Genomic DNA, 26637 nt, shown 5'->3' on the forward strand with positions numbered 1-26637 from the left:
TGCGAGGAGGGAGAGGGGAAGAAGCTGTGAAGAAGCAGAAGGCGATGCGTAGTCGAAGCGGAGCATCCCACGATGATTGACGCGTGGGCAGGCAGAAAGCAGACTTAAATCAACCAACCTGATTCTTATACGACATGACGTTTGTGTTTTCAAAAGTGATTTCCGTCATTCTTATAAGCATTTAATTGAACTGACCAAAAGAGAATCAAAGAACAAAAAGAAGCTTAGAATGAGAAAACGGAAGTAAAAATCAAACCACTTGGTTCCAAAAATCATAAATAGGAGCACTGCTTTATAACATAATAAAAGAGATGAGGCAGTCTTACTGTACAGATTCTGGTTAGTGGTTCAATAAACAAATACAACAGAAACTACCATGAAAAATACCCTAATTGGAGCTATAAACCACTACATTGCAAGGAACAACATAAAACTATCAGCATACGAGGTTACGGTTAGTCGCCACATCGAAAACTCTTACAGGGACTCCTCTTCGTTTGCCAATCACAAAGAAAGGTTCCGCTTCGTTGCTTCCATTTTTAACAAAAGATCCCTTATATCGGCTTCCATTCTCAGCTTCATATTGGAGTATTCACGATGCGCTCGGTCTAGAGCTTGCAGTTCTTCAAGTTTCTTGCTGTTCTGCCTCGACTAAGCGCAACTTTGCTATCCTGTTCCTAAATTCTTCTTCAATTTTTTCATTCTTTGCCATTGCTATGCGTTTCAGCCCCTCAGCTTCTCTTCTTGCGTCATCTGCTCGTGTTTGGAATATTTTTGCCTCGGCCTGCTTGATCCTCACAATGCTCTCCAGCTCATCAAAAAGAGGTTCTTTTTGGGCACTTGTGTGCAACTCTGCGTCCATAATGCGTTTCTCATGCTGATCGTAGTTAAAACTGGGATGAGTGTTAGCTGCAGTCTCCAACTGAGGGACCTTCTCAGCGTATATTGATTTCAGCCACGCGGGTTCCTGGCTTGGCTCAACAATTCCATTGCTCGCTTTAATTTGATCCTTCTCCGATAAGATGGGTGTTTTGCCTAGCTTGGAACTGTCAGCATCTGAAACAAAAGTGGAAGACTTATTTAAAAACAGTACAGTTTCCAGTTAACTAAGCACAGTATTACAACAGAGAACAAAAAGGCACAACTTTGAGACTCAATAAGGGCTTGAGTTTTCTGCTTCGGGATTTTGTACTCCTGCTATGTCATAAATATTCTCACATCAGCACAAAAAAGCGGTTCAGAGACATGGATACGGATGTATTTAGGCCAGGCATCAAACTGAATCCCGAAAGCCATAATCCTAAGAACACGAAGCTTCAAGCAAGCCAAGCAAATAATGTAAGTTCTATAGAGAGCAAACACTTGTTTATCGTGTAAAAGTGTTTTGGAATAATAAGGAGACTAACATTAGCTACGTGGAATGGCTTTACAGAAATTGTATAATAAGGATAATAGCCTCAAGCAATCTCGATAGAGCTAGGACTCTATTATCTGATATGTTTATTAGGGTTTTCACGGTGATAAAGATAGTTTGATAAGGATTACATAATGGGAAGTGTCCTGATTGAACTCCATCGTTTATGGTATAAAACTAGGGTCCCTGCGCTCTCACAAACACACAAGTTTTCAGATACTCAAGCCCCATTGATTGAGCCTTGTATTCGGTAGTGCAGAGTTGCAGAAGAATCCTTTTAATTCAAGCAGCAATGTCTTCATCAGGTAAGTGATGAAGTTGGTATCGTGATTTAGTTTCTATAAGTTATACACTTACAGTTGGTATCAGAGCCTTCACATATCATCTTAATCCTATGTTGGAGGCATCGAGAATTTTTGTTTTCTTATTGCTGTGCAGGTTACAGAACTGGTAACATATTATCTGGGAAAAACAACACGAGTATGTGATGGCTAAGGCCATTCTTATTCGTGTGGGTTTTTCATCTTAATATGTATACCAAAAATGGCACTTGAACACAAATCGTGGACGCTGATCTTCTAAAGAAGTTCAGATGTTCATATTTAGTTTTTTGAGTGGCATATCATTTTGGTAGCCAATACATGAATACAACTATCATTGTCAGATCATAAAGATCTATAATCATAGTTAAAGAAATTCATGTATCAGCTACAAAAGTGATATGAACAAAGAAAATAATCACAGCTTTCATCAATCTAAAGAATGTTGATTTTTGTGATATATGGTTTGGGGATAAGGATTAATATTCGAAAGTTTTATGCTTTGACAGCGTTGAACCCTAGCTCCATGAACCTCAACACTGTTGAACCACTTACTTGTATCAACTATAAGAAATGGAAACAGGATCTAGAGATCGTGCTGGGAGTCATGGATTGGGATTTAGCACTCAGAACTGAAGAACCTCCTATGCCGACAGATGGGAGCACATCCAGCCAACGGTCCAAGTATGAAAAATGGCAAAAATCAAACAGGATTTCCCCGATGATTATCAAGAGGAGTATGACCAAAGGCGGAGCCACAGTGGGGTCAATGGGGTCGCACGACCCCTTGGAAGCCATGGAAATAACCTTAGAGGTCCCTTGGAGCTGCTGGTGCGACCCCTTGGAGCTGCTGGTGCGACCTCTTGGAGCTGCACACCACGTGTTCGATGAAATGTCTGAAAGAAGAAAAAGACTTCGGTTGCAGGTTGAAGAAGAAGGAACGGAGAACAGCAGCCATGGCTGCCGATGCACTGCTCCTTCTATTGCAGAATGAGAAAGAAGACGACCTGTTTTAAAATGACTTGGCCAAACACACCGTTTTGAGCCAAGCCAATAAAAAAAGTTTTAAAAGCACTCCCGACTGCTTTTCTCATATGATTGGACATCCTTTAGACTCCATGTGATTGGTTTTTGATCAATTCCCAAGCAATTTAGAGATTTTACTAAAAATGAGAGAGTAAATTATTAAGTGGGTCCCAATCTCATTCAAGTAAACATTTCGTTTTACCTTTGGCATTTTGCCTTTTGCAATGCACCTTTGCCATTTGGTTGCTGAAGAAGAGACAATTCTGGTCGGATTTTCTTTGTGAGGATTCTGAAGATTTTTTTTAATCACATTCGTTTATTATAATTCGTGCAGATAGAAATTATTGTATTTTTTTTATTTAAAATTGAATATAAATAACGATATGAATATAATTATTGTAATTTTTTTTAATCACATTCGTTTAAAATTGAATATAATTCGCACTATCCTACCAAGACCCGATGAAATGACGATATGCATGCCATTTCTGTTAAAAAAAAATTTCGCGCTGCGCGCACTATCCTTATTGACCCCCCAAACATTATTTCCTGGATCCACCACTGAGTATGACTGATGTGGTTCGAGGTGGTTTCATGCTACTAATGCCAAGGAATTTCTTGCATCCATCGAAGAAAAGTACAAGGAGTCTCCAAAATCCAAGACAGGTAATCTCATGAACTCACTTACCACCATGAGATATGATGGTATTGAAAGCGTGCGTGAATATATCTTGAAGATGATGGATGTTGCTGGAAAGCTTAAGGCTCTCGAGGTACCTATATCTGAAACATTCCTTGTGCATGTGATAATGAACTCACTACCTGATAGCCACACTCAACTGAAAGCATCTTATAATGCTTTGCGTGAAAAAATGGGATGTGAATGAGTTAATTGCTATATGTGTAAGTGAAGAAGAAAGGATGAAAAAGGAGAAGTATGAAAAGGAAAAGGTTGAGTCTGTTAACCTTGTGCATGGTGCCTATAAAGCACACAAATCTCCGGCTGTTGATGTTACCAGGAAAGAAACTACCAAAAGGGCTCCATCTCCTACCAAAAGGAACTTTAAACCTAACAAACCATCGATTTTCAAATGCTATTTTTGCAAGAAAACAGGTCATATGAAGAGAAATTGTCCAAAATACAAGGCTTGGCTTGCTAAACAAGAGTCAAAGAAAGGTAAAAATATTTTTGCTTGTTTTGAGTCAAATTTGATTGATATACTTAGCACTGCATGGTGGCTTGACTCAGGCTCTTCTATTCATGTTACGAATTCATTGCAGGACTTCATAACAAAGAGAACACCAAATAAAGATGAAGTCAAAGTCTCTGTTGGCAATGGAAGAAGAGTTGAAGTCAAAGCTTTAGGAAGTGTTAGGCTAAAGTTAGAATTTGGTTTTTGTTTAGAATTGGAAAATGTCGTTTATATACCTTCTATGAGAAGGAAGTTGATTTCGGTTTCAAAACTAGTTATGTTGGGTTTTTATTTTACTATCAATAATATTGGCTTCAACATTTTTTATAAGTCATCTCAAATTGGTTCTGGTTTTTTGAGTGATGGGATGTTCCAAATAAAGTTAAACCTTGATGAACACGTTTTTAACATCCAAAATGGGAACACCAAAACTCAATCTTCAAACCTATGGCATAAGAGACTTTGCCATATTTTGAAACAAAGAATGGAGTTGCTTGTTAAAAATGACATTTTACCATCTTTGAATTTTAATGATTTTGATTTTTGTGTGGATTGCATCAAAGGTAAAATGACAAATAGTAGGAAAGAAGGATCAACTAGAAGTAAACAAGTCCTAGAAATTATTCACACGGACATTTGTGGTCCTTTTCCAACACCTACAATAGAAGGAAACAAATACTTTATAACCTTCATTGATGATTTTTCAAGGTTTTGTTTCATTTATTTGATCAATGAGAAATCTAAAGCTTTTGAAGTTTTCAAAATTTATAAGAATGAAGTTGAAAATCAGTTGGAAAGAAAAATAAAGATTGTTAGGTCTGATAGGGGTGGAGAATATTATGGTAGATATACTCAAACTGGTAGACATCCTGGACCTTTTGCACTATTCTTCCAAGAACATGGGATTGTAGCTCAATACACTACACCTGGAACCCCCGAGCAAAATGGGGTTGCAGAAAGAAGAAACAGGACCTTAATGGACATGGTAAGAAGCATGATATGTAGAGCTAATTTGCCGAGTTCTTTGTGGGGAGAAGCAATGAAGACTGCAAATTATATTTTGAATAGGGTGCCATCAAAATCTGTTGAGGGTACTCCTTTTGAGCTGTGGACAGGGAGAAAACACAGCTTGAATCATCTTCATGTTTGGGGTTGTAGAGCAGAAGCAAAAGTGTATAGTCCTAACAACAAAAAGCTCGATCCCAAGACCATCAGTTGTTTTTTCGTAGGGTATGCAGAAAGGTCGAAGGGCTTTAGATTTTATTGTCCTAATTACACTTCCAAAATAGTTGAAACTGGCAAGGCAATCTTCTTAGAGCATGAAATCGATACTGGTTCTGGGACTGAGGTTGACACTTTTGAATTTGAAGAAGAAGAAAAAGAAATCATAGTCCAACCAATGGAAACTGAGATAAGTGTGGCAGCTCCACTTCTTAAAATTGTTGGGCACATGGAGGACAGTGAAACTAATGCATGTGATGAAGATCACGAAGTTGATGCAACAGTTTAAGAAGTGATAAATGATGATCGAGGTACCATAACAATTGAGGCATCAGTACCCACCATGGGTCAGCAACATCAAATACAAGAGGGCAGCATCGACACCATCACTAATTTCAGAAGATCAACTAGGGTCAGGAAACCTACGACACTAGAAGATTTTGTATACTTGGCTGAGAGTGACACTGATTTATCAGAATTTAATGACCCTATAAGTTTTAAAGAAGCAATCTCAAGACCAAATGCTGACAAGTGGATAGAAGCTATGAATAGTGAGCTGACCTCAATGGAAAACAATCGTGTATGGGAATTAGTTGAACAGACAGAAGGAATGAAACTCATAGGAAGCAAGTGGGTTTTCAAAACTAAAAAGGATTCGAATGGAAATATTGAAAGGCACAAAGCTAGATTGGTCGCGAAAGGATTTACACAAAGAGAGGGTGTTGATTACAAAGAGACCTTTAGTCCAGTTTCAACCAAAGATGCTTTTAGGGTTATAATGGCTATGGTAGCACACTTTGATCTTACTTTGCATCAAATGGACGTCAAAACGGCCTTCTTAAATGGAGATTTGGAGGAGTGTATCTACATGAGACAACCAGATGGGTTCAAAGAAGAAGGGAAAGATAACTTGGTCTGCAAGTTAAAGAAATCTATTTACGGACTCAAGCAGGCATTGAGGCAATGGTACCTCAAGTTTCATCAAGTGGTAAGAGAATATGGTTTCACTGAAAATCTCTCTGACAACTGCATTTACATGAAGGTTAGTGGGAGCAGTTTTATTATTTTAATTCTTTATGTTGATGATATACTGCTAGCCACTAATAGTCAGAGTTTATTAAGTGAAACAAAGTCTTTCTTGCAAAGAAATTTTGAAATGAAAGACTTGGGAGAGGCAACGTATGTCTTAGGGATTGAGATCAAAAGGGACAGAATGAGAGGTTTGTTGGGACTATCGCAAAGAGGGTACATAGAGAAGGTTTTAAAAAGATTCAACATGTCCAGTTGTGGAACTACTGAAGTGCCGATTTCAAAGGGAGAAAAGTTGAGTAAGTTGCAGTGCCCTAAAAATGATTTGGAAAAAAAGATCATGGAAGATAAGCCATATGCTTCCTTGGTAGGAAGCCTAATGTACGCTCAGGTCTGCACAAGACCTGATCTTGCATTCACAATAAGTGTACTTGGAAGGTTCCAATCGAATGCTGGTGAAGCTCACTGGAATGCAGCAAAGAGAGTGTTGCGATATCTTCAAAGAACTAAAGCACATATGTTGGTTTTCAGAAGGACGGATGAGTTGGTGTTAGAAGGGTATAGTGACTCCGATTTTGCTGGATGTTTGGATGATCTTAAATTTACATCAGGTTATGTTTTCTTGATGGCATGTGGAGCTGTTTCTTGGAAAAGTGTAAAGCAAGACACAGTGGCTGCATCTACAATGGTAGCTGAATATTTATCTTGTTGTGAGACTGTTAACCAAGCTGTTTGGTTAAAGAATTTCATAATGGGACTTAAAGTTATTGATTCAATTGCAAGGCCGATCCAAATCTACTGTGACAATAATGCTGCAATATTCTTCTCCAAGAACAATAAGAGATCAGCTGCAACCAGGAACTTGGACATTAAATACCTTATTGCAAGAGAGAAAGTTGTGGCTAGGTTAGTTAAAATTGATTATTTGGAGACAGGTTCAATGATTGCAGATCCTATGAACAAAGCAGTGACCAATGCGGTGTTCAAGAAGCATGTGATGAGTATGGGAGTGCTGGATGATTTTGATACAGTGAATTAGTGGGAGCCAAGTATTAATTTCTTTCTCTGCGAGTTATCTAGTTCTGAATGTTTTGAATATTGATAATAAAGAACACTTAGCTAATAAAGTGAAATGCTGAATGGTTGTTAAAGTTTTCCTATCAAGCTCAGCAATTAGTTATGAAAGTGCATGTATTTCTTTATAATGTAGGATGGATAATGATTCTCAGAATTGTTATAAGGCATAAACAACTTGAAGACTTCACTATGAAGTATTTGGAATTGATTGTTTTATCAATCTTGTGGAGGACCAAGTGTAAGATGTGTTACTCGAATATACATGCGAACATGTGTTACATTAAATTACATATCTTGTTGGAGTTCCATGTGTTATATAGCTTCATTACAGTGACTATGGGGACAGTACTTCTTCAGTGAGAGTGTGATGCCCTTTGGTTCTTTATGAATGCTTATTAATGACAGGAACTTGTAATCGAGTTTAGCTGATATTAGTCTCTTGGCCAATCAAGTATTATTCCACTTCTGTAAGTGTACATGATAAACAAATATTAGCTCTAGTGGGAGAATGTAAGTTCTATAGAGAGCAAACACTTGTTTATCGTGTAAAAGTGTTTTGGAATAATAAGGAGACTAACATTAGCTACGTGGAATGGCTTTACAGAAATTGTATAATAAGGATAATAGCCTCAAGCAATCTCGATAGAGCTAGGACTCTATTATCTGATATGTTTATTAGGGTTTTCACGGTGATAAAGATAGTTTGATAAGGATTACATAATGGGAAGTGTCCTGATTGAACTCCATCGTTTATGGTATAAAACTAGGGTCCCTGCGCTCTCACAAACACACAAGTTTTCAGATACTCAAGCCCCATTGATTGAGCCTTGTATTCGGTAGTGCAGAGTTGCAGAAGAATCCTTTTAATTCAAGCAGCAATGTCTTCATCAGGTAAGTGATGAAGTTGGTATCGTGATTTAGTTTCTATAAGTTATACACTTACAAATAATGTATGTACTATAGAAACCATCAGTTGTAATGGTTGAAGCAGAAAGAAGAATACTTCCTCTGAAAGATTAGTATTTTCCATCTTCAATATCAAAACAAAAGGCTTCAAGTAGCTTCAATATATCAAAGGGCTTCCATACATGTCAAAACAAAGAACACGACTGATAAAACTTTTATTTGCAGCAATTCACAAGTATCAAAATCTCTAAGTAACATCAATATCTTGTAAACCATGGAGAAAGGAAGCATCTGTAAATTTCACAAGAGATGTAGTATATATACCAAAGCCATTTTCCCGATAAAAAATCCAACAAAAGCAAGTGTAAGTCATATAAGAAAAGCTACGAAGTGTCAAATGACTCTTCTTTTATAACTCAATATCATTAAACACTCTCTTTACTGCAAACAAATATATGGCAAATTGAAAATATAATTTTAGATCATTTTTTTTTTTAAGAAAAAGGCATGATCCTAAACAATGATATTATGCCGATGCAAGCAGATTATGACCCCGAATAGTATTGTAAGAACGAAACAATAAACTATTTCTGATAAAACAAATAACTTACCCAAAAGAAAAGCCATGACATAATTGTACACCTCCGGAAGGTCAGACTTGTTTACCAATCTTGCCAGTGATTGATCAGCAATTTCATAAAGTCGTCTCCCTCTCATGTCCTTGCTGACAACAAATATTTTCTTAACGTATTCAAGTTCCCTAGCAAGATTTTCAATTGTCCAATCCTTTGCGAAATTCTGAAATGTTGTACTTTTATGCGCAAACGGAAGCGAATTATAACAAAGTACCAAATATCGTCGCAGGAGAAAGCTAAAACAAACAATCTCAAACTAACACGAGATTTACGTGGTTCGGCGTAAAGCCTACTCCACAGGCGAAGCACGGCAAGGAATTTCACTAAATAAACGGAGATTACAAAAGAGTGTTTAAACTCTCACAACCCAAATCCCACAAATTACAAACCCTAAACCAAACGAGTAGAGAACTCAAACAAACAGAGAAGATTCTCCCAAATTGCTCTCTAACTCACAAACTCACAAATTGACTCTCACCAAATTGCCACACGAATGAGCCACACAATATACATTAACCCTAAGGTCCTATTTATAGTGCATAGGACTTAGGTTACAATAGGAATCCTAATAGGAAATAAATCCAAATCCTAATCAAATAGGTAATTAACAAAATCTCTCCACCAAGGAAAGTAACTAAGAAGTCAAAACCAAACCCAAATATGACACCAAAATCAAATAGGTAACACAAACCTAATTTATTGCATCATCCTAATTTTGAGCCAAAAACCCAACAATCTCCACCTCGGCGAGAAATTAGCAAACTTCCAAATTTGGGATACCAGAATACAAATGCAAACGTGCACCAAATTCTTTCGAAACTGATCTCCACCTAGACTCAAAAAATCCAAAAGTCTTCATACTTGAAATTTCCTCCAACGCCTTCTCCAACAAATTCCATTATGGAAACTAACAAATACGAAACAAAATACAAGCAAAAGCTTGAACATATGAACAAAAAGTGCGAATTGCACTCCACCTAAAGAGCTTGAGTACCAAGCTCCACCTCTTCACATAACCTTTAGAGGAGTTCAGAACAACGATCTTCTGCAATGTTTGCATCAACACTAGCAAAAGACTTATCAAACAACTTTTTTTTCGCCCTTGAGTTTAGGGCAATCTACTTTCCAATGACCATCCTTATAACAATAGCTACAAGTGTTCTTTCCAAGTTTGCTCATTTCCTTATTCCTTCCTTGAACTACCAAAGCTCCATCTTGTGTGTCAGACACTTTATTCTTCAGCTCTTTAGAATTCAAAGTGACTTTAACATCTTCCAAACTAAGACTTTCTCTACCAAATAGCATGGTATCGACAAAGTGTTCATACGAAGGAGATAAAGAACACAACAAAGTTATCGCATAATCCTCATCACTAATTTGGTTGTCCACACTTTTCAAATCCATCATAAGTTTATTGAATTCATCAACATGCTTATGAATTGACGTACCTTCATCCATACGAAGAGTATGCAAACTTTTCTTCAAATACAACCGTTTAGCAAGGGATTTGGTCATATACAAGCTCTCCAATTTTATCCACAACTCTGGTGCAGATTTGATGCTACCAACTTCACGCAAGACTTCATTTGATAAAGTCAGCAGGATTGCTCTAAGTGCCCGTTCCATAACGTCTTCTTTTTCTTCATCAGTCCACGAATCCGGCAAAGTCTTCACACCCTTTAGCGTTTTCAAAAGCCCTTGTTGAACTAACAAAGCACGCATCTTCAATTGCCAAATACCAAAGTCATTGCCGTCGAACTTTTCAATATCAACTTTCACCGATGACACAGAAGGCTTCATAGTGACTGTGAAAACGGAGCTAATGGAGATTGCTCACCATGAACAACAAAATGGACATTTACTTTCTTCCAAGGATTTACAGGACAATGGCATCCGTAACTCATTCGGATTCATTCAGTCCACTAATTCCCAACTGATTCTAGCAGTTTTTAGTGCTTCGCAATTTTTTGGATATATACAACACACAACAATTTCTATTTATATATCGCTTTTTGACATACTGCTTGGGGAAATCTGTCAGCACATACATATTTTGAATGCGTTAGGTTTTAATTTGGACAGTAAGGACTAGGGAATCCATTTGGATAATTTTGACACAATTGACAAGCTGCAATAGACTGCACTATAGACTTCTAGATTTACTGATAGAGGTTCCATGATTTGTTCTAGAATTTGGAACAATATTCTAATTCTGATGGCCAATGGTAATTTCTCCACTTTCATGAGTGGCTTAACTAAAGCAATTTCCACTTTTACTTTATCTAGACATATGATTGATACTATGACATCGGTTTGTCTAGTTGTCTACGATTGCAACACTTGTGCGATATAGTTTATACTCGGCAGCACAATTATTGTATCTCCTCGTATATTCTCTGGAGTACCTGTTTACAAACACAATTGGCAGCCAAATGCTTCATGGACGAAAAATGCAGCACGCCTCTCCGTGGTCTGATGGCTTTTTTGTTATTATATGGGAGGTCTTCTTGATAGCTGCGTGCTGGGTTTTGACAATGGCAGAAGAAGACATGATCATATGGGCATTAATGAGGCATAAGAATCTGGGTTCAAGTCTAGTTGTTTGTTGTCATCTTCAATCGATCAAGACTTCAGTTAGAACATCTTTGAAGGGAAATTCCTATCTAATTGAGATTGTCTAAGGTGGTGCTAAATGGGGAGTTAGCTTTGAAACTATGCTGGCAGAACAAGATGCAACTATCCTAACGGCTGCAATAAGACGACAGTATTTTAGTGCCTTGACAATTGATCTACATGTTGATTTCTCACTGCTGTTCACTAGTAACCTTAACCTTTGGCCTGTATGGGATCCGGGAGATGCTTTAACTACAGCTATAAAGTTGATGATTTGTTTTAAGTTCCAAGAGAACCATTTCAAGGTGCACCCTCAATTCTTGGTTCTGCAGCTACACCCCATAAATCCTGCAGTGCATCCTACTTGTCTACCACCACAGTTGTTGGCCACAAGATTAGGAATTCTTCACCCTAAATCCAGGCTTCACCCTTATCAGGTGCTCTCTGTCAAAAGGATTGAGGCCGGTATATGCAATCTCCTTGCTGCCCTTAGCTTTCTCCTTTGGTTCAAAAATGATGAAGTTGGAGCATGACGAAATTGTGGTATTTTTGTTGTTTGGAGAACATGGGTTCACACCCCACTCTCAAGTGTCCCTTGTTGAGTTCTCAGATGGTGCTCAGGCTCGTGTTGTGCTTGAACCTAGAGAAACCAAAGGCTTTACTTTAATTAGGATCGTTACAAATTAAGGATGACTCAAGCAAGGATATTTACTCAACGAGAGAAGTTCATACAAAGAACTAATTTTTCATTTAAGTTGGCGTTCTTACATAGAATACACACGTATCTAAAGGCCTAGGAGGAACTTTTCCGAACCTCACCTAAAACTATCTGGAGACAAGAGGCATCGTTCTCTTTTGTCCGTTACATAATATAAGGATGAATCTCCTCTACATCACAATCAACAATATTTTACGTCACGCTCAAACTATTATAGATAAGATTCTTTACTTTACAACACATCGAATATTATTCTAGTGGTAACAACTTATTGTCTAACAACATGATGTTGGATAATTGGTGTTAGAACATTAAAATTGTAAATTATTAGCTAATGGAAAAATTACATTATTAGAAGGGTGGAAGGGTAAGAAAAATATAGAACGCGAGAGAGAGTATTTTGAGTTGAGTGTTTAGACGAAGATTTTGTTTCTAAGTATACATATTAGTTAGAGCATTTTTCATGGCAAAAAGAGTTAAGTAAGGGCAGCTGCCCCCATTAGGCATATAATGCCTCCGTTTATGTAGAAATGTGTTAAATGAATAGACAATCATCATAAATTGTTCCTTAATACTCACACCATTTATTTATTCCATCTATTTAGAGGCATAAACAATTTACAATTCGAAATAACTTCTTATAAAACTTCTTTTAATAAAAATTAAATAATTAAATAATTTTAATTATAAAAATATACAATTATACATTAAGTGGTTTTAGGATAATTAAACAGCTAATCTGTAAAAAGACAGGTGTCACAAGGATAGTGTAGGAAGAGCGTGCCGCCGGGCACAGATAATCTTCTCTTCCTGTCTGTATTTCATCATACAAGTCACTTCCGCTTTTTCCTTTTTCTATTTTCCGTGTTCCCGGGAAAAGTCCAAGGAAAACGAAACCCTTCCTAATTTTTGGTTTGGAATTCGAATGCAATTGCGTTAAATTTTGCGCCTTTGATTTGGGTATTTGCAGAATTTTGAGAAGACTCATTGGATTATACAAGTTAGAAGTAATGGAGGATGTTTCTGGGACCTGGAGCAGGCTGAGCAGCAAAGTCCACCACTTGGTATGTTTACTCATACTTTTGGCCCTAACTTACACTCATTCAATCTTTCAGCTACACTTGGTTTCTGTAAAAGCAAATATATGTCAAATCTTAGACTCTTAGTAGCTTTTTAGCTTCAAATATATGCCAAATTAACCTCATAAGTGGGTTTTCGAGCGATCGAGTTGGACTGAATGAATACATGATGATGTTTTCTTACCCTTTTCTGCTTAGTTTCTTCAAGAACAATTCATCTTTAGGTCAAGCCGGAAACTTATTGTTCATCTTGTTTGTAGGTCAAGATGGTGAAAGAAAATGAAACAGTAACTGAATATGCTACCTTAGTTCATGGAGAACCTTCTCAAGATGCTAATGACCCCCCAAAAGTTGATTCCAAGGCGGAAATCCTTCACGAGAAAGTCACAAAGCAAATCATTAAGGAAGGTCATGGTCAAATACCATCCAAGTATTCAACATGCTTCTGTAAGTGTCCGGTGGTTTCCTTTTTGGTAGTGCTGTGCTTTGTACATTAGTTGAAAATCCAATAATTGTTATGTGTGTATGTATTTGTTAGTACGGGAGTACGACATGAATGAGCTTGTGACTTGCAAACAGACACACACAACATTCATGTTCACAGAGTTGTGTATGCGTATAGGAGAATTATTTGTGCGTGCATTAAATTTTATAAAAGGGATGCCTAAGATACATGTAGAAAGGTCTTGCAGTGAAGTTTTACTCTGATTTTTTCAATCACTGAGTGATTGGCATATGTGTGATAGTGCACTACAGGGCATGGACTGAAAGCACAAGACACGAGTTTGAGGACACATGGGATGAACAACGACAACTTGAAATGATTTTAGGAAAAGGTATTATAGCCCTTGCCGAGTTGTCTGGTACTTTTGATATATACAAAATATATGCAGAATAATTCTGGCATGTTCCTTGTTCAGTCTGCAATTAGTTCTGTGAGTTCTTTATTGCTTTTATTCTCTGTAGTTAACTTGTCATTTGATATGATTTGGGTCCATAAGCATTTAATCATTATGTGGTGGTATTAAATGCAATGAACTTCTTATTAGTAGTATATTTTTGTTACCGCAACAGAGAAAAAAGAAATGACTGGCTGGGCTATTGGGGTGTCCAGCATGAAGTCGGGAGGGCGTGCCCTATTACATGTAGGCTGGGAGTTAGGGTTTGGGAAAGAAGGGAGCTTTTCTTTTCCGAATGTTCCACCAGTGGCAGATATATCATATGAAGTTGAGCTTATTGGATTTGATGAAACCAAAGAAGTAAGTTGGTCACTTGCTTTCAAATGTCTTCCCAAGTAGATGCCAATAGTTTTAGCCGGGAACGAAGACACAGTATCAAATTTAGTGATCTAAACTGTTAGCAGTGGAGGAGTTAAGAATTTACGATGATGGGGTCAAAAAATCGATCATACTTTCATTACGATTACCCACTACATGTTCTCATATTTTGGAAACGTTGTATCACAACAAAATTATAAATCAAATCAAACACATCATTCTCAATGTATACAATCAAACTATCATTCAATCATTCATCACATGTCTATTACGATGTGGATGATTCACAATATTCATCATCGAAAAAGCTCTTTCAACAGAAGCAGTCGCTACGGTAAAATTTTTGTTAATTTTGTGGATGCAAATTTCTTCCTCTTTGATCTTGGACAAAATTGCACCTACAAAACAATTAACACCTTAGGTCAAGGCTAAGAGCCTCACGCGCCCACGATAAATGGGGGGGCTTTGGCCGATGAACATCCGATGCCAAAGTTAGAATTTAGAGAGAAAAAGTGTTTGACAATTCTAGAGAATTTTAGCAAGAGTTGCAACTAGGTTTTGGTGAGAAATGTGGGGCTTTTTATAGAGGAGTGGCTGGCCTCTTAGGGTGAGAGAGGACCGGCCACATAGTCTTGTTTGTGGGTTTTGTTCATGATTTAAGATGATTTTGGGAGTTATATGATTAATTGACTAATTAATTTGGCAAAATAAAATTATTACCAAATGAATTAGCTAATTAATGGGATGAAATGGGCAAATATCAAGAGATAAACAAAACATGGCCAATTCCTTTTCTAACAATAGGTGGCCGGCCCTTCACTTGTTTTTGGGGTTGAAAGGATCACTTAATTGACAATTTAAGGGATTAAATAGGCAATTAACCTCTTAATTGGCCATTTATCATGATTTTTAGAAGGAAGGCTTTAGAAGTTATGGAAAGAATAAAATAAATAGCTAATTGATTAGCTAAAAGAGGGAAAAAGAGGTAAGAAATATATGGAATGAAATAGGTTTTAAGTTGATACCTATTTTGGGCACTTTTGACTTGGTTTAGGGATGATTACTCGCGCGTAGGAATCCCAGTATGTCTCAAGGGTATTTTTGTTCTCTTTTACCCAAGAATCCACGTGTCGTCTTGTGATTATTTTTTGCTCCACAAATTTCATTAGCAAGTACACTAAGGGATACTGCCTATCCCTCTTTATCTCCACTAACTTTTGTGCAAAACTACTAATTTCTTTCAACACAAAAATTTCATTATGCAAACGTATGTCAAAGATATAATTTTTAAGTTCGTCATCAAGAAGTGAGAGCTCCGTATTTGGATAAAATTGGGTAAGGCGAACTAACTAAACCACATAATATAAGTTGGGGTGTGCTATTCACAATCCTTATTTTATTTTTCACACACTAATTTTTTTTCGTTGATCTTTTGATAGGACTCGCTCGGATTAATGACTTCGCTAGGAGTTCTTAGACAAGAACCCCAAATTCGGCCGGACTCGTAAGACCTTCTGCGAGAGAGAACCTCGGTCATCCTGCGAGAGAGAGTCGTCGCCATCGCTCCCTGCTTGCCCTGCTCCCTCATCCTCGTCCTCCTCACCCTCATCTCTGCGTCCTGCTTGCCCTCATCTGCATCCTGCTTGCCCTCATCTGCTCCTCTTGCCTCTTGCCTGGTAAACTTCGAATCTTCGATTTATTTCTCCGATTTGTTTTTCAGATCGTGATATTACTGAGCTTTATTTGATTTAGTTGTTTGAGAAATTTTCAAAGATTTATCGCTTTGTCATTGAAAATGCAAATGCAATGCTCAGTCAGTGCGAGTCTGAGTCCGAGCAGAAGAGGCAGAGGCACCGCTGTCGATTCACTTCCAATGGCAGCCGTCGGTGGTCCTAAGTGGGCACAGAAGACCATAACTCTGCCTCCCCTCAAGAGGGGTTGTCATCTCGTCACCCCTAAGGTACCTACTCTTTTGAATTTTGATTCTTGAGTTGATCCATCCGTCAAACCCTAACCCTTGATTTGAAATCAATTGAGTTGGATTCACGGTGAAACATGTGTTTAGGTCTCTTAGAAATTTAATTTCTATTTGAAATTTCAGATAGTGAAGGAAATTGGGGAGGACTTGTCAGAATTCAAGTGTGGCCTTGCCCACCTCTTCTGTAAGTTTGCCTGCCTAATACTGTTTTCTTTCAATACTTGTTTTTGCTTGTTTTGAATGAACATATAACATCTGTGTATATTTATTTGTGGGTAATATTTCAGTGCAGCACACAAGTGCTTCTCTTACTATCAATGAGAATTATGACTCTGATGTTCGTCACGATGCAGAGACATTCCTCAATACCATTGTTCCTGAGGTTACTTACTTTCGTTTTGTTTCCTTTCCTGTGTATTATGATCACATGATTCACATCTTATGTACCAGTAGCACTAGCAAGCATTATATGATGTTCTCGTCTTCATTTATTTTCAGGGGACCTCTGCACCATGGAAGCATACCCTTGAAGGTTAGTATTCGATTCCATTTCATTGTTTCATTCATGGCCTTCGTCTCTTCTTTCGAAGAATACTTTGCTTTTCTCTGTTTTAACCCAATTTCTATAACTTGGTTGGCTACGTCTTTGAGTTTGCATTATATGCACTGTCATTTGACTGCTAGCTACTGTGGTGCCTGGTAGCTCAGAATTTAAGTTATCTGAGTTTTACAGGCCCAGATGACATGCCAGCACATATTAAATCATCAATGTTTGGCTGCACTCTGACGTAAGGATACCTTACTAGCTTGTTTGATACTGTTTACATGTGCTGTGAGGAATTTACGGCCTCGTTGGCATTTACATTTTCCTTGTTCTCATGCAGGGTTCCAATTACAAATGGAAAACTCAACATGGGAACTTGGCAGGTATGTAAAAGTGAAAACCATTATTCAACTTTTCTAAGTTTTCTACTTGTAAAGGGCTTGAATCTCTCAATCTTGAAATTAGGGTTTATGCTTGGAAAGATTTTCACCTATGCTCTGCTTAATAAATTTCTTGGATGATGCCTAATTATTCTCTGTAGGAATAGAACTTAAAGTAAATTCTGGAGAAAAAAATGCATCATGTTAAGGGAAGGTAAACCGCATAGCAGTACTTAAGAAATTACTAGCTGCAAAAGAAGTTTTTACGAGAACACTTACATTCTGAACCTTCTTCCCTACTACTGTTGAAGTGTCAGTAAAGGCTAGAAGTATTCTTTTATGTAGGCAGAACATGTAAGTTAAAAGACACATGTTTTGAATGCCGGTGCTCAATGGCGTTAGTGCATGATGGAATGTTTTACAGACCTTACTGTAAGCATCTTGACTAGGCGTAAATTTCTTGTATTTGAGTATGTAAGCTGAGCATGGAGTATGAACTCATGAGAACAGAATGATAGATAAGATATGCATAGGCTTTTTTTTAAGATTTCATCAACCCTTTCAATTTCTAAGGGGCATGTGAGTGAGGCAATGAATGGCGCTATGGAATTACACTCTTCGGCTAACAATTACTCTGTTTTTTCCTTTTTTATAAACATCACATTCTGTTTCCATTGCATCATTGTTTGGCTCTCTAATAAATCAAAATTTCTGGTGTGTTATAGCTTATGGAATATTGTTTATTTTTTTCCTTGTATTGATTCTGCTTCAGGGAATATGGTTGTGTGAGCATCGTGACTATTCTACAGCACGGAAAGTTGTGGTTACCCTGAATGGAATATGAGATTCTAAGATTTGGATATTTTTCATCCAAGTCTGTAGATAAGTCGTACGTAGACATCTGGTTTGTTCATGGGAACCTCCTGGAGAGATGTTAACGTCCTAGCTGTTTTCTGCATCTTTCTGGCTGAATGAACATCTGGTACCTTGTTACTTGTAAAGGATTTACTACTTTCTGGCTTATACATACAATAGCAATTTCAAGTAATTATTTTAAAATTGAGTAAAAAATTGAACTTGTCAGACATCAATTTTCGTTCTACTCAAATGCAAGTATAAACCAATACCTTTAACTTTAATCTACGACTTTAAACCCAAGGTGAATAATTAAGAAAATCATCCTGAACCCTGTCAATTGTTGGGAGAACACTTTGTTATATTCATGTTTGGAACAATGCTACTCTTGAATCATGTATGTTTCTTTCGTTGGTAAGAAAATTTGGTTTTTGTATTTTTATTGAGTCTCACTCTCATCCAATATTGTTAATTTTAATAATATCTTTAATAAAAAAAACAATTAAAATATAACAATAATGTAGTCCTAGTCTAAGCAAACATCAAACTGGTGACAATACTGTTTTCATTATCCTGCTTTTTAGTCCAATACTGCACCAAATGCTTCACTAAGCTAGTCCAACTAAGTTTAGTCTAAGTCAGTCCATCTTAGTCCTTGCAACTAGTCTAGTCCGAGATAGTCTGGTGCCACATACGCACAATGGAAAATTATGTTCAATGCCCTTGGAATTAACTAATGAAAAATTATGGATTTTCTATAATTTCATCTGTTGCTATTGATATATAAAATTCCAATGCTCAATATTTCATCAGCTGTTGTTATGCAGTTATAAGGGTCGGAAAATTTTTCAAAAGGATAAATTTACAAACTTATTGGGGTCAAGGGATGCCAATGCCTCCTTCACTTCACTTGGGTTTTCGCTTTGTTTACTGAGTTTTCAGTTGTGAATTTTTTGTCACCACCATAATATGTTAGTGTGTAAAACGAGTCAATTTGTTTCTTTGAAGTACTTCTTGTTTCTTTTGTTTATGTGGACATTTTTCAGTAAAGGCATGAAACTCAAGAATCAGAAAGATTCTAGTTCCTATTCTATATAACTAAGCATGTCATATTATATGAAATCATAAAAATATTGGATTGATGAGCCATTTAATATTACAATCTTGTTATTTTCTTCTAGACTTGTAAGTGATAGTTTTTAGGCTCAATTATCGCCAAAAACAAATTTGAACTACATTATTGATAATCTATTATGAGGCTTAATCTACTTCTCCACACTCTTAATGTAAATGATATCGTTTTTTCTAATAATAATAATAATGGATTGAGGTTTGAAATTTCATCATTACAAATGGACCCCAATTTATGACTTTCTTTAGTCTATTAGCATTATATTAATAGACATTTATGCTGGGTGTGGAGACGTCCAGCGGTGGGTGTACAAATGATGACGGGTTATAATGATAAATCAAATCATTAGCCAATTAAGGAAGACGCATAGAGGCCACAGGGGTATTTGCCCAAATATTCCTGTGGCCTCTTTGTGCCTTTGCTTTTTGAATTAAACATAATTAATGTTAACTTGATAATAATTAAAATAATAAATAATAAATCAAATCATCAGCCAATTAAGGAAGACACAGAGAGGTCACAGGAGTATTTGGGTTCAGAAGATCTCATCTCGGTTATAATAGCGCGTGGGCCCAGGGAGTGGTGGGAGAGAGAACATGTGTTGGAAATCAAATGAAAGACACAACACAAGCTTTAGTATAGCACTAGCTACTAGGGCACAAAAGTAGAGGAAAAGAGAAGGTCAGGAACCTATAATTTGTGAAGGACCTAGCTAGCATTAAAAATCAACTTTCAATTATTAAGGCCAGCTGTAACATATTGACCATTATTGGGTCTTTGTTTTTATTTCCTCATTCCAAATTAACCCCAATTTATAACTTTTTTAGTCTATTAGCATTATATCATCAACATAAATGGACATTATGATATCTCATCGTCCACTTTACTTTTAGGTCCTATTGGTAACTAGAACTGTATTAACTATGTCACTCGAATAAGATAATTTGTACATTAAATAATATTGATTAAATTAATCGGATGTTTGATGTAGAATCTAATTAAAAACCCAGTTATGCATTATATTTTATGAAAGATAATGTCAAAAATTGTAAATAAAATGAAAAGAAAGGAAGAAAAAAAATCGATAGAATAATCCAAAAAGGGGCACTTCCCTTTCTTTGTGGTTAATCTTCTGCAAACAATCCGTTGTCATTGATCTTCTGGAAAAGGGATATTCTCCGGATCATTGCCTCTTAATCCATTAAATTCATTAATCTGGACTTTTGAAATTTGATACAACGGCTAAAATTATAATTTTTAATAGGGTCTCCTGTTTTTAGCCGTTATATCAAATTTTAAATGCCCGAATTGATTGATTTAGTGGATTAGGAGGAAGACATCCGGAGATGATCCATTTTCAATATTCTGCACACAACCCAGAAAAGTTATGGGTGTGGATTCGTGGCAAATCGAGGCACCATGAAGGTGCGGAATAAAGCGCAAATTGTGAGATTCCGCTCCAGATTCCAGCAAAAAGGCGACTTGCAGGTCGTCGGGTTTCAGATCCTCTCAAGAAAATCGATTAATTGAATTTACATCGTGGTGGATGGTCGCAACCACATAAATTGAGCCAAGAAGCTTCATATTCCAACCCAAATTAATTTCACAGAATTTAAATTCTAGGGTTCAAAACCTTAATTTTGAAAGGAATTGTAACTTCACCAAAAATTTAAAGTGGAACATAAAGAAGAAGAAGAAATCTTGACGAAGATGACAGCTGAACGACGGCAATGGGAATTAGTCTTGTGCACGATGCGAGAGAAAGGGACGCAACATGAGAGAACGGGAGAACACAATGTGATTTTCCTACTAATTAAGTACCGGTTTGGTACTTATGTGCTTTTATGAAAAGTGGATATACAAAAAAAGTTGAGCTCAAAAAGGTATTTGGTAAACACTTAAAAATAGCTTATTTTCACAATTTTGGATGGAAAAAAAGCTGCAAACGTGAAGCAGCATAAATGTTGAATTATATGTTGAATGTTGAATTATGATTTCTTGTTAAACGGTGGATTATATGTTTAAGATAAAGTTTATAAAAAATTATTTTTAAAATAAAGTATATTTAGTAATTCACCTTTATTTGTTAAGAAAATTAAATTAATGACACATCTAGTATTATACAATTTTTTGTCATTTCACACAGTCACAGCTGTTTTACATAAAAGTTTACCAAACATTATAATACCGTTTTTTTTCTTTTCCAAAAACACTTTTACAAAAAAGTTTACCAAACATTCTACTGCTTTATTTCACAGCTACTTATTCTCACAGCACCGTAAAAACAGTTTTTTTTTTCAAAACACAGCAATACCTAACCATCCCTTATAATACAAAGGTTTTGGGTTGGATAATTTAGTAGGTGCACCATATAAGGATGTGGGTCCAGTTTAATTAATTCGGGTACTATTTAGTGTAAAATTACACTAAACACTTGGGTTCATACTATTTATCCTATCTGGTTGGTTATACGGTTTGTCAAACGAGACCTTAGTGTATAATGTTGCTTCACTGATAATCTTCTAACGGTTACATAGTTTTAACAATATTCAAACTTACATCAAATCAATCTTAACCTTTCATCTTACATCTTATGAGATGAAGACATTTAACAAAATAGTCGCACTTGGTGCGATGGCAAGTGCCTTCGCCCATGAGCGGTAGGTCTCGGGTTCGAGACTTGGGAGCAGCCTCTCCATAAATGGGGGTAAGGCTAGCCGACATTCACCTCTCCCAGACCCTGCGTAAAGCGGGAGCCTTGTGCACTAGGTACGACCTTTTTTTATTATTATTTGTTTTTTTCCTCAACCCTCAATTTTTGAAACTAGAAATTAAAGGAAATCTAATTTTCTCAGCTGAAAGAAGGTGTCAGAAACGTGCAGTGCTGGGTGTATAAATTCGCACTGAAGATACAAATAAAATTAGACTGATTGCTTCTATTTGGAAGTGCTGGGTGTAGAAAGGTAGAGCGGTGGGTGTACAAATGATGACCGGTTATAATAGCGGGCCCAAGGGGTGTGGAAGAGAGAACATGTATTGGAAATCAAATGAAAAACGACACAACACAAGCAGAGCACTAGCTATTTGTGAAGGACCCGGCTGGCATTAAAAATCAACTTTCAATTATTAAGGCCAGCTGTAACATATTGACCATTCTTAGGTCTTTGTTTTTATTTTATACATTGAATGATGTGTGAGTGGTTGGATGAGAGATGGGCATGTAAAGACTAGCAGGAGGAGCCATCTTTCATTACGCAAAATCAATTTCTTAGTTACAACTTTATATTTTAATTTACTTCACTTGGGTTTTTGCTTGTTCTGAATACAAGAAATGGCAGAAGGAGTTCTCTTTAATATTGTAGAACGGATCATTGTAAGGCTTGGCAACCGTGCTTTCCAAGAGATTGGGTCGATTTGGGGTGTCCAAGATGAGCTCAACAAGCTCAAGGAGACAGTTGTCGGATTCCAAGCTGTTCTTCTAGACGCTGAGCAAAAGCAAGCCAACAACAGTGAAGTCAAACTATGGCTCGAAAGCGTAGAAGATGCAGTTTATGAAGCCGATGATGTGCTGGATGAGTTTAATACTGAAGTTCAGCGGAGACTAGTGATGCATGGCAATACTAAGCTGTCAAAGAAGGTATGCCTCTTTTTTCTTTAGCTCAAATGAATTTGCTTTCTGACGAAAGATGAATCATTAAATAAAATATATTAACAAGATGATTCGAGAGGTTGCACCTTGTAGAACATTTTCGTAGTCACGTAAGCTTATCGATATTAACCTATTAGGAGCACAATAGGTCTCTCAATAACTTATATTTAACTGCAATAAATCTTCTACATTATTGTTTTGAATGTTTCGTATAACTTACCGTTACAAAACTCTATTAACTTATTAACACAGTTCTATCGAAAAAATGATTGTGTCTACTCAAACTCTTACAGGTGCGTCTTTTCTTTTCTAGCTCAAATCAACTTGTTTTTGGGTTAAAGATGAGTCATAAGATAAAAGATATCAACAAGAGGCTTAGTGAGATTGAATCCCGTAGACCCAAGGACTTAAACAATAATCGTGAAGATACAAGATTAATATTGAGAGAGAGGGTTACTCACTCATTTGTCCCTAAGGAAAATATTATAGGGAGAGATGAAGATAAAAAGGCACTTATCCAACTTTTGTTGGATCCCATCTCAACTGAGAATGTTTCAACCGTTTCCATAGTTGGAATTGGAGGATTGGGGAAAAGTGCCCTTGCCCAACTCATATTCAATGATGAGGTGATTCAAAAGCATTTTGAGTTGAAAATATGGATATGTGTCTCTAATATATTTGAGTTGGATATATTGGCAAAGAAAATCCTAAAAGCTGACAAGCTTGATAAAAAGGAGCGTGATAAGGTGGACCAGCTTGATATGGATCAGCTGCAAAATGATCTTAGAAAAAAAGTAAATGGGAAGAAATACCTACTTGTGTTGGATGATGTGTGGAATGAGGATCCACATAAGTGGCTTAGCTTGATGGACTTGTTAAGGGGTGGTGGAGAAGGTAGTAGAATATTAATAACCACACGTACTGAAATCGTTGCGATGACATCACACACAACTAAACAGTACGCCTTAAGGGGTTTGAATGAAGAGCAAAGCTAGTCTTTATTTAAGAAAATGGCTTTTAAAGATGGAGAAGAACCAGAGAATTCAACAATTAAGGCAGTTGGGATGGAGGTTGTAAGAAAATGTCAGGGAGTTCCACTCGCTCTAAGGACGATAGGTGGGATGTTGCGCACCAAACATCATGAAATAGAATGGCTTAATTTCAAAGAAAGGAAACTTTCAAAAATAAGTCAAAAAGAAGATGATATTTTACCAACACTTAAACTAAGTTATGATGTGCTCCCATCACATTTGAAGCATTGTTTTGCTTATTGTAGCTTGTTCCCACCTGATTATGATATCTCTGTACCAAGATTGATTAGACTTTGGGTGGCCCAAGGGTTCGTTAAGTCATCCGACGAAATCGAGTGTTTGGAGGATGTTGCGTTTGAATATTATAGGGAATTGTTGTGCAGATCGTTTTTTCAAGAAGAAAAAACAAATGAGTTTGGTATAATAGAAAGTTGTAAAATGCACGATCTCATGAATGAACTTGCAATCTTAGTGTCGGGTGTCAGGAGCGTCGTAGTTGATCTGAACCGAAAGAACTTTCATGAAAAGCTTCGTCACGTATCTTTCAATTTTGATATTGATTTGTTGAAATGGGAAGTGCCAACTTCCTTGGTAAAAGCATGCAAGATACGAACTTATCTTTTTCTTTGCCAAGAGGTTTTGAAAGATTACGATGAGTCATTATGTGATTCATTTTGTACCACAATTGTTTCAAATTTTAAGTCATTACGGATGTTGAGTCTCAATACAATATATATTATAAGATTGCCTAATTGTTTTAAAAAAATGAAACATTTGAGATATCTTGATCTTAGTGGGAATCTCATGATGGAGAGACTTCCAGATTGGATAGTTGGACTTTCGAATTTGGAAACACTAGATCTCAGTCAGTGTCTTAGTCTTGTGGAATTGCCTAGAGACATTAAAAAAATGATCAACTTAAGGCATCTCATCTTGGAAGATTGTATTGGGTTGAGTGGAATGCCACGTGGAATTGGTGAATTGAAAGGTGTTCGTACATTGAATAGATTTGTTTTGAGTGAAAGCAATTGTTTGGGGAGGGGCGGTAGTGCTGGTCTTGCTGAGCTGGCCACCCTTAACGAATTAAGGGGAGACTTGGTTATTTTTGATAATTTGAGGCACGAGAAAGATGTGGTGTCAGAATCAAATGTTGGTACACCTCTCAAGGACAAACAGCATCTCCATTCGTTGGAATTGTGGTGGAAATTTGGAGAAGATGTAAAGGCAGTTGATGAGGTGGATATTATAAAGTCAATGGAAGTATTGCAACCCCATTCTAATCTAAAGCAGTTGTCCGTGTGGTATTATGGTGGTGTGAGGTTTGCGAGTTGGTTTTCTTCTCTCATTAATATTGTTAATCTCGCATTCTGGAATTGTAAGAGATGCCAACATCTTCCACCCTTGGATCATTTGCCTTCCCTTAAGAAACTTCAACTTGGATATTTGGAGAAGTTGGAGTACATATCAGAGAAAGAGAGCAGTAATAGTATGAGTGATGAGATGATGAGGATCTCATTCTTTCCCTCCCTGGAGACACTCTGCCTAGTAGGTTGCCCTGTTCTGAAGGGATGGTGGAGGGCGCACACTCCTAATCTAACTTCCATCCCTCTTTGTCCAAATGTGGAGAGAATACAAGTCTGTAAGAGCAGCTGGAAGGTTGTTGATTCCTTGTTTTTTAGAGGAGCATCTGATATTACACATGATGTTGGTGTTGATGTTTCTGCCTCTTCTTCTTCCCCTCCTCTCTCCAAATTAACACATCTGTCACTTGAGGAAATTGAGGATTTGGCTTCACTGCCAGAATGGATTCGTGGACTCCCCTGTTTAAATACATTGCAAATTTCTGGTTGCCCCAAGTTATGGGAAAGATGCGGCAAAGAAACAGGTGAGGACTGGCCTAAGATTGCTCACATCCCACACATTACTATTTGGGATTAAGGTGCGTTTTCTAACTTGTTTCAATTCACACTAGCCTAATTCAATATAAACTATGAAATATTCAAATGCCAATCTCATTTCTTAATTTTATTCTTCATTCATCATCACCGTAATTTTTATTTTCTTTTCAAATGACAAACCATATGAACCAGAGATTTTGGATTCAGTGAATGGAGGAGCATCAACCTTTTGGATTCAATATGTGATGACCATGTTAACTACTTGGAGTGGTTGTATATGATTTTGTTTTTGATCCTCGGGGTTTAGGTACTATGTCCCTCCCGTTGTATGTTTTTTCTTCAAGTAATATAATATGGGCGTGAGAGCCTAGCCCCCCAGCTTCGACTGGGTTCCAGCCCTCTTTATATATTTCTTTTTAATATACGTTGATGCTTTGGAAGCGAAACAACTTTTGTCACGTTATAACATATAAGTCAGCATAATTATACACAACAATGGTAAAAAGAATTACATCTATTAATTGTCAATGCACTGGAGTAACCAAATATTCTAAGACCAAAGGAACTCCAAAATCTACTCTAGATACGGCTCGGGACACAAATATCTCCTTCAAAACCCGAAATTAATCACAATAAACGCTACATTCTCAGTAAAGCAAACA

The 26637-nt window shown here is 36.9% G+C and overlaps 3 protein-coding genes and 1 pseudogene across 4 annotated transcripts in view; 3 read left to right on the plus strand and 1 right to left on the minus strand.

The window, feature by feature from the left end:
* The first annotated feature begins 12940 nt into the window (after positions 1–12940).
* LOC103420452 (peptidyl-prolyl cis-trans isomerase FKBP42-like) lies at positions 12941–14733 on the plus strand. Of its 2 annotated transcripts, none has more exons than XM_029105037.2 (4): positions 12941–13216; positions 13492–13678; positions 13978–14067; positions 14306–14733. In XM_029105037.2, exons 1-4 carry the CDS (start codon positions 13163–13165, stop codon positions 14527–14529), a joined length of 555 nt encoding a protein of 184 aa, XP_028960870.1. In that variant the 5' UTR covers positions 12941–13162; the 3' UTR covers positions 14530–14733. The 2 variants fall into 2 exon arrangements, with proteins under 2 accessions (XP_028960870.1, XP_070681251.1); XM_070825150.1 differs by having other exon boundaries at positions 14405–14733.
* The window catches only part of LOC108173665 (protein HIGH CHLOROPHYLL FLUORESCENCE PHENOTYPE 173, chloroplastic), a 62968-nt gene continuing 49350 nt past the window's right edge, over positions 13020–26637 (minus strand). Inside the window, exon 9 of the mRNA XM_070825145.1 lies at positions 13020–13280. Within this exon, the coding sequence (XP_070681246.1) occupies positions 13264–13280 (17 nt within the window). The 3' untranslated portion in view covers positions 13020–13263. The remainder of the gene's footprint in view (positions 13281–26637) is intronic.
* On the plus strand, positions 16040–18497 carry LOC103409929 (uncharacterized). Its single transcript, XM_070825151.1, has 8 exons — positions 16040–16176; positions 16322–16468; positions 16610–16670; positions 16774–16868; positions 16985–17018; positions 17220–17274; positions 17371–17413; positions 18183–18497. The coding sequence occupies exons 2-8, from the start codon at positions 16382–16384 to the stop codon at positions 18252–18254; spliced, it is 447 nt and encodes a 148-aa protein (XP_070681252.1). The 5' UTR covers positions 16040–16176; positions 16322–16381; the 3' UTR covers positions 18255–18497.
* Positions 22556–26380, plus strand: LOC114825734 (disease resistance protein RGA2-like; annotated as a pseudogene).

Source organism: Malus domestica, chromosome 07 (genome assembly GCF_042453785.1).
Source record: "Malus domestica chromosome 07, GDT2T_hap1".
NCBI classification, from domain to species: domain Eukaryota; kingdom Viridiplantae; phylum Streptophyta; class Magnoliopsida; order Rosales; family Rosaceae; genus Malus; species Malus domestica.